The sequence below is a fragment of the Taudactylus pleione genome, unplaced genomic scaffold (assembly GCF_031769625.1).
Source record: "Taudactylus pleione unplaced genomic scaffold, aTauple2 ptg000189l, whole genome shotgun sequence".
In the NCBI taxonomy this organism is placed as follows: Eukaryota; Metazoa; Chordata; class Amphibia; order Anura; family Myobatrachidae; genus Taudactylus; species Taudactylus pleione.
In genome coordinates, this window is record NW_028284591.1 from 7,701,314 (window position 1) to 7,714,828 (window position 13,515).

The 13,515-nt window shown below is 44.5% G+C and overlaps 1 protein-coding gene across 3 annotated transcripts in view; it reads left to right on the plus strand.

The window, feature by feature from the left end:
• DYM (dymeclin) overlaps nt 1–13,515 on the plus strand; it is a 408,809-nt gene that overhangs the window by 337,726 nt on the left and 57,568 nt on the right. For all 3 annotated transcript variants that reach the window (XM_088476488.1, XM_088476487.1, XM_088476489.1), the window contains one exon: nt 4,763–4,876. In XM_088476488.1, the coding sequence (XP_088332614.1) occupies nt 4,763–4,876 (114 nt within the window). The remainder of the gene's footprint in view (nt 1–4,762; nt 4,877–13,515) is intronic.

The following is a 13,515-nucleotide window of genomic DNA, read 5'->3' on the forward strand; positions in this document are numbered from 1 at the left end:
GTTACTGTATAGACGCTCTCTGTGTATCCATGTATTGTTACTGTATAGACGCTCTCTGTGCATCCATGTATTGTTACTGTATAGGCGCTCTCTGTGCATCCATGTATTGTTACTGTATAGGCGCTCTCTGTGTATCCATGTATTGTTAATGTATAGACGCTCTCTGTGTATCCATGTATTGTTACTGTATAGACGCTCTCTGTGTATCCATGTATTGTTACTGTATAGGCGCTCTCTGTGTATCCATGTATTGTTACTGTATAGGCGCTCTCTGTGTATCCATGTATTGTTACTGTATAGACGCTCTCTGTGCATCCATGTGTTGTTACTGTATAGGCGCTCTCTGTGCATCCATGTGTTGTTACTGTATAGGCGCTCTCTGTGCATCCATGTATTGTTACGGTATAGACGCTCTCTGTGCATCCATGTATTGTTACTGTATAGGCGCTCTCTGTGAATACATGTATTGTTACTGTATAGGCGCTCTCTGTGCATCCATGTATTGTTACTGTATAGACGCTCTCTGTGTATCCATGTATGGTTACTGTATAGACGCTCTCTGTGCATCCATGTATTGTTACTGTATAGGCGCTCTCTGTGCATCCATGTATTGTTACTGTATAGGCGCTCTCTGTGCATCCATGTATTGTTACTGTATAGACGCTCTCTGTGCATCCATGTATTGTTACTGTATAGACGCTCTCTGTGCATCCATGTATTGTTACTGTATAGACGCTCTCTGTGTATCCATGTATTGTTACTGTATAGACGCTCTCTGTGTATCCATGTATTGTTACTGTATAGGCGCTCTCTGTGCATCCATGTATTGTTACTGTATAGACGCTCTCTGTGTATCCATGTGTTGTTACTGTATAGACGCTCTCTGTGCATCCATGTATTGTTACTGTATAGACGCTCTCTGTGTATCCATGTATTGTTACAGTATAGACGCTCTCTGTGCATCCATGTATTGTTACTGTATAGACGCTCGGTGTATCCATGTATTGTTACTGTATAGACGCTCTGTGTATCCATGTATTGTTACTGTATAGACGCTCTCTGTGTATCCATGTATTGTTACTGTATAGACGCTCTCTGTGTATCCATGTATTGTTACTGTTAGACGCTCTCTGTGCATCCATGTGTTGTTACTGTATAGACTCTCTCTGTGTATCCATGTATTGTTACTGTATAGGTGCTCTCTGTGCATCCATGTATGGTTACTGTATAGACGCTCTCTGTGTATCCATGTATTGTTACTGTATAGACGCTCTCTGTGCATCCATGTGCTGTTACTGTATAGACGCTCTCTGTGTGGAGAATAAATGGAGAAGAATCTTCAGATCCCCACGGCTCAGATAGTTGTAGGAGAGTTTGCAAGACATTTTATTGATGATTAGAGTCCTCCATCAGTAAATTGGCGCACACTATCATTCTGCGTAATTAGAACATAAAATAATTTAATATGCAATATTAAAAGGAAAAAATTATTTTAAAAACCACAAAAGCACATCTAAAGATGAACATATAATAGTGTGTACATAAACAGATTAGATTCTCCTGAGCCCTCTGGATATGTAAACAAAGGGAAACCAGTCGGTTAAATGGCCGTGAAGGTATTCGCATTACTAGATTGGGATTGAATGAAGCAGTATTACTATGGTTTCTGTGTTTGCTGTCAAGCCAAATGAATACAGACAGCTGTATGAAGTGGTCCTCTCGTGCGAGCCTTTGTGGCTGGCTGAGGTCTAGGCTTTACACTAATGTCCTTTGAACTGGATCTACCTTGTATCTTTAGGTCCATCTGACATGCGAGCAGGAAAACAAACACAATTTAGGATGGTCCCTGTACTGTATATAATGAATGTGATGTGTGTTAAGTCTGACGCTGGGTTCTGGCTTCTCTGCGATCCTTTTCCTGTCCTCCTTTTTCCCCTTTGAAGGAAATTATACATAGCCTTTTCCATTTTTTTTCTGATTTTTAAGTGGTGCATATAATGTTGTTGGTGCTGCAAATACTAGAGAACCCCGGCATCGGTGCCCAGTGGGGACTGGCATCTCATTGAGTCAGGGCAAAGGCGATGCACCAGTGTGGCTGGCTGCGCAATGGTATTGCACCTGAGGGCCTGGCTCTATGCTGTCATTGCACCTGAGGACCTGGCTCTATGCTGTCATTGCACCTGAGGGCCTGGCTCTATGCTGTCATTGCACCTGAGGGCCTGGCTCTATGCTGTCATTGCACCTGAGGGCCTGGCTCTATGCTGTCATTGCACCTGAGTGCCTGGCTTTGCGCTGTCATTGCACCTGAGGGCCTGGCTCTAGGCTGGCCTTGCACCTGAGAGCCAGGCTCTAGGCTGGCCTTGCACCTGAGAGCCTAGCTGTAGGCTGCCATTGCTCCAGAGTGCCTGGCTCTAGGCTGGCCTTGCACCTGAGAGCCTGGCTCTAGTCTGGCATTGCTTCAGAGTGCCTGGCTCTAGACTAGCCTTGCACCTGAGGCTCTGGATTTTCACATAATAAAAGCTTTTCTGGGCACTGGCATTGCCCCTAATGAGTGTCTGTCTGGGTACTGCGTTCAAACTAATTTAAACACTGGCATTGCACCTAATGATAGAATGGCATGGCACTAGCATCATATCCCAATCAGGATGTTGGCATTGCATCTTGTCCTCGGAACTGGCATTTCACCAAATCGGGGATCTTGCTAGCTTCTCACCTAATCATGGCACTGACATCGTATCTATTAAGCATATGCAGTATCGTCCCACCTAATAAGGGCACCTGGGCTAATGAGAGGCTGGCTGGGCTCTGGCATTGAGCTTAATGAGAGGCTGGCTGAACACTTGCACCCCACCTAATGATGGACCTGGCCTACCACCTAATGAAAGACAGACTGGTTTGTTCACTAGTAGATGACAGGAACTGTTAGTAATCCCTATTAGGTCATTTTCATGAATCTGGTCCACTATTATGCAGTTATAGGTAGCATAACAAAGCTTCTCCTGGTGGTCCAATGCAATAGCTGGCATAAATAGCTGAATAACCGTTAAAAGGACAATATACATGCTGCATGGTACATATGTTACCTCAGAGCCCTGGGGTCATGGGTTAGATTCCAACAAGGGCCCTCTGTGGTGTTTGTGTTTTTCCTACAGGAGCTTCCGTTTACTCCCACACAGTCCAATCACATATACTGGTAGGTTCAGAGACTCAACAAAAAAGGCCCCTAGTGTGTGTGTGTGGTAGGGACTTGAGATTGTAAACTCCTATGGTGCAGTGAGTGATGTGAGTTATAACAGATTTAGCAACTCTAGATCTCAAGATGGCTGCCACACCCCTTGTAATGTTGTAAAGTGCTTAGAATCTTATTTGGTAGAAAGATGATTACTGTTAAATAATAATTTTCATATTTACAGATGTTGATGTGATGCAGGGCCGGTCGGTGGGGCGCACCGCATTATATACAACGATACGGTGCGATTTCCCCATAACGTGCCCTGTGGGGCGCCATTTCACTAAAACATAAATGTGCTCAATCTGTATGATCTCTCTCTCTTAAATAAAGCAAAACGTGATTACTTCTCTGTGTGAGGTTTACAGCCGTCCATATTAACTCGCAACACAATCCGTTCACACAGCGCCAAGCTATGAGCATGGTAATCTGAGTCACCAAGGATGAAAGAGGACCCAAAGTTTTACCAACTCAGTGTCCAACTAGTACATTATTAAAGATCAAGGAATTATACGGAGTGCTGCAGCAATGCATTACTATTGGGAGTTTGTGCCGAGCTTTGAACGGGCCCAGAAATGAAGTTGTTACAATTATTGAGTACGCCGTGTTTACTTGTATTGTTTCCATGCCAGAGAAGGGAATCGGGAAATAGCTAATGACCACATCCATAGGACTATTTTCTTTTTGTGAATATTCCGTTTGTCGTGAGCCTTCCTGAGCCTCCTGCAATGCAGAAAATAGGTCAAAACTTTCTTTATTTAGCAGAAAACCACAGCAGACACATGAATCTCGGAAATGCTCCAGTACCCTTTCATGTAGAGCTTGGTGGAAACCACAGGTGAGGATGTTGCTACAGAATGACTGTGGTGATGGCAGAGGAAACCCAGCCCGTCTGGCCCCTGTTACGAAATGTTATACGCTGCCCATGGCTGAGCGCAGGAGGGCTGATAACTCTGCAGTTCAGGCAGAGAAGTCGTACAAGGTGCCATGTGACAAGTCGTTCCCAAACCCTACGTGCTCTATGTACCTCTCTGACTGATGCTGCCTTCAGCTTGTCACAGCCCTCATTGGTTTATTTATTCTCGGTCACACAATTCCTATTAGCAGAAACAGTGAGCGTAGCCTTCCATGACTAGCTTCGTTGTATCATATTAAAGCACATTTTAGCATTCTTCATTGACATGTCGTCGTCTTCTATGTCAAGTTTGGCCACACAAAGATTATGTTCACGTCCTCTTTTATTAGCTATATATGTATATGTATCTGTGCCCAGTCTACTCCTGCAGAGCTGGTGTCCATCTTCTCTGCCAGGCCTGGAACAACGTGAGGGTTAATTCTAGGTGGACAAACTCTGTGATAGCTCTAATTCCAGAGCAATCTACCTCTTCTACCTTATTGATGTTGTGCAGAAGTGCGTTTGTAGAGTTTGGTTATGATTTGAACACACCATCAGCCATTGTCTTTGTTCTCCAGGTGAGGGATGATGGTTCCGAGCACAACTTCTAATCAGTCTTGTCTGATTCTCTGTTGTAGGTCATCTGCTTCTTCAGCTCACGCCTGGAGCAGGCCGGAGCCGATCTCTCCGTAGAACGCGTCCTGGAAGTCATCAAACAAGGCGCTGTCGCACTGCCCAAAGACAGGCTCAGGGTAAGTGTAGGGTTGGCCTATTACAGCCCAGGCTTGAGTCAGATGCATCGCATTCATCCTGTAGTAGGTGGACTGAGCTTGTACTAGTTCATCATTTACCCCCCTGTGGCGCCAGGGAATTCATACTACAAGCTCAGATAATGCCATGCTGCCATTTTGTGCTTTCTGACATCGCCATCTCCTGACGTTCCTATCAGTTCCTTTTGACTTGAAACCTGAACAAACTAATGAGTTAGGGGGGTTCTGAATTTAGATTAAGTTATGCATAATATTGTACTAAAATCCAAGACCACCTGGCTCTTAATAGGCTGCTACAGATGTGTCCTCACACACCTATCCTTGAGGCATCTTATGGCGAGAGACGCACAAAGTGACTTAGACGATTCCCGGAATTTTACCTGCATTTAGTGTTTCATCTGCATCGTATCCGCATACAAAGTGACTTACAGTATACCAGGCACACTAGGTAAGTACTTTTGTCACAAAGGAATTGGCATAAGGGCACAGATTAAGCACAATGATGCATGGCGCAGACAAGGTCTATGGGCTGCCGTCTTTTGCCTATTAACCAGGTTTACTTCTGAGTTGCACACAGCAGTTACATGCAATGCCAGTGCCAGTGGCCACGGTTACGGGCATTGCATTAGTGACACAAATAAGGCCCACACTTTGTGAAGAAAGACAAGATCCAATAGTAATGTACAGTAAGTGTTGGGGAGAGAAGGTATCTGAGATTGGGGCAGATATGCCTGGTACACCCAATAGGCTGCCAGTCACTGATCCCTTTAGAAGATGATGGCTTACTGAAAGGAACAACACAGTAGCTCGTACTGTGCTACACAGTAAATGTAAATCGTGTGAAGACCCGCGTCTCATATAAAACAATGTACACATTTTAGCACTGTATAGTTTTTATTGGTGTAGTTTTATTTCACAGAGATTGTTTTGTCTGCATCTGTCTACAAGGTTATATAGTGGAGTCGTCTGATAATGTACAGAATTGGCCGTTATGAAGAGGCAATAAGTATTTATGTCTCTGTTCCATCCTATGGCAGATGTTTACTAGTCAGGAGGTGCCATGACCGTTACCCCCAATATTACACTGTACAGATGTGTCTTCATACACTTAGCCTCAAAACACCATGCTGTGCGAGATATCGGTCGTCAGTGAACCGCTCCGAGTGGTGTAGCGTTATTTTACATCTCTGACCTCATCTCCCTTCACTCTTCTGTCTGCCCACTTCGTTCAACAAATGCACGCCGCCTCTCATGCCAACTGATTGCTTCCTCCCACTCCCGCCTCCAAGATTTTGCTCGTGCTGCTCGCCACCTTTGGAATTCTCTCCCTCTCCCCATCAGACTCTCCACTTCTCTACAATCCTTCAAACGGGCTCTCAAGACCCCCTACTTCATTAAAGCCTTCCAGCTCTCATCCTAACTTGCTGCAAGCCTTCCAGCTCTCATCCTAACTTGCTGCTACATACTCCTTCCTCCCTGTCTTCCCCATCTGTATCATGCCTGTCTGGCTGCCCCTCCCCTTGAGAATGTAAGCTCTTACGAGCAGGGCCCTCTACCCTCTTGTGCTTCTCCTTACTTTATTTTCATCTACTTTTTACTCACCACTAGGGCACCTAACACTTGGTTGCTTATACTCTGTTGCTTATTTGGATGTTATGGCCACCAATGTATCAATGTATATTATCCATGTCCTTGTCCTTCATTGTATTGTATTTTACTGTAAGTCACTTTATGTACTATGTAAGGCGCTGCGAAACACTTGTGGAGCCATATGAATAAACAATAATAATAATTTTCGCTTGAATGTGCATCTTAATCGCAACACGATGCAAAACCGAGACTGCAGTGATTCATTTGATATGTGACCCTTGTATATCTGTGTACGACCGAGCCTGAATCTGTGCAATAGGACCTGGCGTGAAAAAAAAAGCTGCGCCCGCTGCATCGTAGCATTTCATGTACAGATTCAGACCCAGGCGCACACAGATATACTAGTTGCACACTTCAAATTAATCAGTGCAGTCTCGTGAAGTGGTTTTGTTGCTTAGCGCATTTGGGAGCAAGAGACGCTCGGTGCGAGCCGAGTCGCACAGGACCTGGCGTGACGAGATGGGCGGTTTGGCACAACTGCGGCAATAGAGTTTGAGGGCACATCTGTACCCCTCAGATAATGTCAGCGTCATTCGTGTCACACACAAACACACAAACAGAATGATGCACCGATAGTGACTTAGATCCCAGGTTAGCAGCGAAAACTGCAGATATTTCTGTCTTGAACCTACATGCACCAGCTTGTTTAATGGGGAGCATTTAAGAGGCTGCTCTGGTATTTGAGAAGGCATTTCTTTGTTCTTAATGGAAGCTGCACATAACTACAGCTTTACTGCACAATGCAGCAACAAGGACAGAGGGCCTGATTCAGAGCCGCTCGTAAGCGGCCGCTCGCTCGCTCCGAGCGATGTTCGCACATCTGCGCATGCGTATGGGTCGTAATGCACATGCGCCAACCAGTCATTGCAATCGGAAATCGTGCGCTCGCAAAACAGCGAGGGGCTGCTAATTTGAGTGACAGAATGAGGCGTTTGTGGGTGGTAACAGGGGAAGGTGCTTGAAAACGGGGAGTGGAGATCCGAACGCAGGCGTGCCAAACGGTCAAAACGGGCGTTTAATGGGAGTGCATAATTAGTAAAGGAGCGTCATCGACCACGTCACTTGGTTGTCTTTTAGCTTGAACTGCTCGCAGTGATTGCGGGAAGTAAAACCTACCACAACCACTGCGAGCAGTTCAGATGCCTTTCGATGTACTCGATGAATCTAATAAATAGCGGAGATGACGTATGATGCGAACGGCCAGGGGGCGACTTTACAAAATAGCGAGCGCATGTTTCGTTCGCTCGCTCAGACATAGAGGTGTCAACAGACCGCAATGAGCGAGCGCTCAATTTAAATAGCCGGCCCCTTTTTCTGAACAACCGTTTGCAAATAGCGTCCAGGCCCTGAGTCGTCTTCATATCATCCAGCAGTATATACGTAATAAGTAGTACATACCCGTCCTGACCTCAGGAACACAGCACCACCATCATCACAATGTAATGCCCCACGCTAAACTAACGCTCTCTGGTATTAATCCCCCCTTCTGCCTTAGTACCCTTTATTACCCCTTGATATCCCCTTGGCTATAGCAGGTAAGAACCCATCGTTGCTACAGTTATTCTCATGTCTCCCCTCACCTTCTCTGAGCTGCTTGTAAATCTGTCACAAGCCTCGTTTTACCTTTGTTTTACCATTTTAGTGCTTATAATTTCCTTCCTCAAATCACTGTTAAATGTTTTACGCAGCTCTTAGATGAGGTCTGAATTCCCAACAAACTGCTGTTTTTCTGCCGTCCAGCTCCTTCCTGACTTTCACCTGTGTATTTGTTTTCTATGTTTAGTTGGCCGTACTTCTCGTGCTATATATAATTTTGTATAGCCCTTAAGAAATGGCCTCGATTGTTACCGCTTCTTCACGTCACAGCTAATTGTGTGGGTGTAGCCTGTCAGCAGTGGACACAAGCCTTGCTTAATCAGATACTCAGATCATTTCAAAGGATGCATACCTTTTACCAGCTCAATATTTGCAGGTTCTAATCTGCTTTAGAATCCTTGTCACTGACCCTGTCAGTGTGAGTTTAGTGTTCAGCTGCTACCCACACTCAGACATTTGGTCGGATGTACCAATATTACCTCACAGAAATGCTTCCCGTCAGTCTACTTGAATCTGCTGATGACATTGAGGCACGAGGCACCACAGTAAACTCAAATATTTAATAGTGAACCAACAGGCTGCTTCTAATTCTCAGCCTATTTGCGCTATGAGGGCATGCCTTGGGCATCTGTGATGTCCCTGATAGCTGGTAAATGTACAGATAGCATCTTCATAAATACATGTTTATCCCACTTTGTATAGACAAACCTCAGAAGGGGCCATTTACTAACACATTCCATTAAAGAGCAAACTTTCCACTGAACTGGCGACAATCTCAGAATAACCAGGCCCGGCCCCTGGCGACATGGCACGCGCCAGTTGCCACGGCACGCCACCTATTTGAGCAATAAAAGATGAGGCAACTTATCCACCACAGAATACCGAATAAAAAGAGCGTGCACTGGGAATTGCATACAGAGAAGTGGTGCTGGGCAAACACCAAATGTAATGGACAGTTACAATTTCCAGGGACTCCTGGGTCTATAACATTATTAATATTATTATGGGCTATGACTAAACTCTTGTTTGAGGCAATTTTGTTTTACTAAGCTGCCAAATAAAGGCCGGGCCGGTGGAGATGTGGAAGCCGGGCTGCGTCCCGCTCTCCCATGGTCCGTGTTGTGCTGCTATCTGCAGCTGGGAGGATATGAAGTGTGAGAGACGCGAGGTCTGGAGTCTTATCTGAGCCTTCTGAAGAGCAGTCAGGAGATAGCGCTGTGAGAACGGAGAGCACTTGCCCCGGACGCCAGTTATCAGCCGGGAGCCGATGGTTTCTGTTTTATTTAATAAATATACTTGAGGTGAAAATATGCTTTTTATTTAAGGGAACGTTCAACCAAATATGAGGACTTTGTGTGACATCGGTTCTTTCCGTCATTTCTATTTTGTATTACTGGATGAGGCTGATTAAGGCCACATCTTGAAGCAGTCGTCCACCTTCAGATCAGGTTACTTCACCGGCTTGTGCGTGACCTCCTGCAACTTTTACTATATCAGCGTGTGGCGTCTTTCTGTGCGTTACTAGCGCCCCTGATTGCATTGCAAGATGCGATCGTAGCGCCAGCATGTATGAAAGAGCCCCCGCAGGTACCGGGGGTCCGCAAGCTGCTGGCTGATTGGATACATTTGTGAGAAATTATAGAGGTCTCTCTTTCCCTATTGGTCGTAGCTCTGCATTTGTTTGTGTTCAGCATTCTTACTTGTTACATTTATATTATAATATAAATAGTAAATTCTACACACACACCCCTCATACCCCACTCTTCCCTCCCGCCACCTCTCCTTACTACTAAACATTAATATTCAGTAGATAAACATTTTCTCATTGTGGAAACGGGACCCCTCTTGTTATGGGCTGTTTTATATGTTTACCATTGTCTTATAACGGGCGCTGTACGGTTGGCTGCTCCATATTGTTTATACAGGAATGATGCTCTCTGTATACCTTTCTTTGTCACCCAACAATTAACGATAAATGCACGAGTAATGCTGCCCATCCGCTAGCAGACCATAGAAACGACAGCACGATTACGACATTGTAATGGTGCTGTCATTTCTATGTCTGTGATAAGCCTGCACTGAACGAGCAGTCGTTCAGTGCAGGCTCATCATTTATCTGGCAACATGCTGAACCTGACGTTATCGTCAGGTTGACCAGCATGTTGGAAAGATGATAGATGTCTAAACGACCAGCGGGCACGCGCATCGCTGGTCGTTTTAGACATTTTTGCAAACGATTGATCGTTCAATCGCTCAACTTAATCATCTAGTGGATGGGCAGCATTATGGTGTATACAGACGGTCAGATTTTTCTTCAGATCTGAACGATGACTATTTAAAAAATCGTTCATATCTGAAGGAAAATCTGACACGTCTGACATGTCTGAACGATGAACGATGCGTGTTCCCGTTTGTCAGATAATGATATCTGACATCTGATGTGTTTCTAGTCAGTTTTGGACGATTTCCATTCATTTTAATGCAGTCAAAAATCGTTCAATCGTTTGCAAATCGTTCAGTCGGTGATCTGACAAATCTGACCGTGTGTATGCACCATTACATGGTCTTAAGGTGGGTATCCACTACAAGATCTGAAAACAACTGCGCGATTACGACATTGTGATCATTCAGTCGTTTGTCAGTCGTGTGATGAGCCTGCACTGAACAGTCGTTCAGTGCAGGCTCATCAATCATCTGGAAACATGCTGAACCTGACGATATCGTCAGGTTGACCAGCATGTTGGAAAGATGATAGAAGTCTAAACGACCAGCGGGCACGCGCATCGCTGGTCGTTTTAGACATTTTTGCAAACGATCGGACGATCGTTATCGTTCAACTTAATCGTCTAGTGGATACCCCTCTTTATTTGGAATATGTCACTTATGTCTTCTGCTGTTATAAAGAGAATACAAAATATAGTAAATTCAGGCGATTTTCCTGCCATGTGTCACCTGCCGCACTTGTTACTGTCAGTCACATTACCCGGAATTCTCTTTCACACTTTGTAATATTCTACCCACTAATGTGTGTCCTTTCTGTGCTGAAACATTCACACATTAATATATTGTTGCATTTAAAAACAATGAGACCACGTATATTGATTTAATTCCTTTATTGTGAAATCTTTTATCTCTGCATGTTCAAATGACAGACGTCCCTTCTATACAAGCTAAAGAGCGAATGCTGACAATTGCCCAATGTCTGCTCACTTGCAAAAGTCTCCACTGAAGGACCACTGCAATCACTATTATTATATCCTCTGTGTAGCTTGGGCAACCTGTTTTGCCACTGGCAGAGCATGCTCGGACTTATAGTTCCCCAACAGCAGGAGAACCACCAGTTTCCTATCTATACATTACATGGTCATAAGTATTATCTCTGACTGAATGGCGGCTTATCCAGGATCTAACATGAGTGAAATTCCCACTTATTTTCTATATACAGTGCATCCGGAAAGTATTCACAGTGCTTCACTTTTTCCACATTTTGTTATGTTACAGCCGTATTCCAAGATGGAATAAATCATTTTTGTACTCAAAATTCTGCACCCAATACCCCATAATGACAACCTGTAAAAAAAAATTTTGAGATTTTTGCAAATTTAATAAAAAAAAAAAAAAACACTAAGAAATCACATGTACATAAGTATTCACAACCTTTGCCATGAAGCTCAACATTGAGCTCAGGTGCATCCTGTTTCCAATTATCATCCTTGAGATGTTCCTACAGCTTAATTGGAGTCTACCTGTGGTAAATTCAGTTGTTTGGACATGATTTTGAAAGGCATACACCTGTCTGTAACTCTGTATAAGGTCCCACACTTGACAGTGCATGTCAGAGCACAAACCAAGCATGAAATCAAAGGAATTGTCTGTAGACCTCCGAGACAGGATTGTCTCGAGGCACAAATCTGGGGAAGGGTACAGAAAAATATCTGCTGCTTTGAAGGTCCCAATGAGCACAGTGGCCTCCATCATCCATAAATGGAAGAAGTGCGGAACCACCAGGACTCTTCCTAGAGTTGGCCAGCTGCCTAAACTGAGCGGTCGTGGGAGAAGGGCCCTAGTCAGGGAGGTGACCAAGAACCCGATGGTCACTCTGTCAGAGCTACAGCATTCCTCTGTGGAAAGAGTAGAACCTTCCAGAAGGACAACCATCTCTGCAGCAATCCACCAATCAGGCCTGTATGGTAGAGTGGCCAGACGGAAGCCACTCCTTAGTAAAAAAGCACATGGCAGCCCGTCTGGAGTTTGCCAAAATGTATCTGAAGGACACTCAGACCATGAGAAACAAAATTCTCTAGTCTGATGAGACACAGATTGAACTCTTTGGCGTGAATGCCAGGCGTTATGTTTGGAGGAAACCAGGCACCGCTCATCATCAGGCCAATACCATACCTACAGTGAAGCATGGTGGTGGCAGCATCATGCTGTGGGGATGTTTTTCAGCACTAGGAACTGGGAGACTAGTCAGGATAGAGGGAAAGATGAATGCAGCAATGTACAGAGACATCCTGGATGAAAAGAGGCTCCAGAGCGCTCTTGACCTCAGACTGGGGCGACGGTTCATCTTTCAGCAGGACAACGACCCTAAGCACACAGCCAAGATATCAAAGGAGTGGCTTCAGGACAACTGTGTGAATGTCCTTGAGTGGCCCAGCCACAGCCCAGACTTGAATCAGTTTGAACATCTCTGGAGAGATCTGAAAATGGCTGTGCACCGACGATTCCCATCCAACCTGATGGAGTTTGAGAGGTACTGCAAAGAGGAATGAGCAAAATTGTCCGAAGATAGGTGTGCCAAGCTTGTGGCATCATATTCAAAAATACTTGAGGCTGTATTTGCTACTAAAGGTGCATCAACAAAGTATTGAGCAAAGGCTGTGAATACTTATGTACATGTGGTTTCTTAGTTTTTGTTTTTTTTTTATTATTATTATTATTAAATTAGCAGAAATCTCAAAAAAACTTTTTACACGTTGTCATTATGGGGTATTGTGTGTAGAATTTTGAGGACAAAAATTAATTCCATTTGGAATAAGGCTGTAACATAACAAAATGTGGAAAAAGTGAAGCGCTGTGAATACTTTCCGCTTGCACTGTACATGGCACAGTTAATTCATAATGAGAGAACTGAGCCCCCTTGGTACATCTCGGCCAGCTCTTTACAAACTGGGACACTTTCACCTTGTATGGAAGAATTGGTGACATTACACAGATCACCGAGCGAGCCCTCAGCACTCAGGGACGGTTATAGAGTAAAGCAGAAAGGATAATTGAACTGGCAACCCAGGTATCAGGGGGGGCACGGAGCATTGTGAATCCAAGTTCTCTTATATAAGAGTTACTAGTAATAATGTCCTCAAGTACAGGCC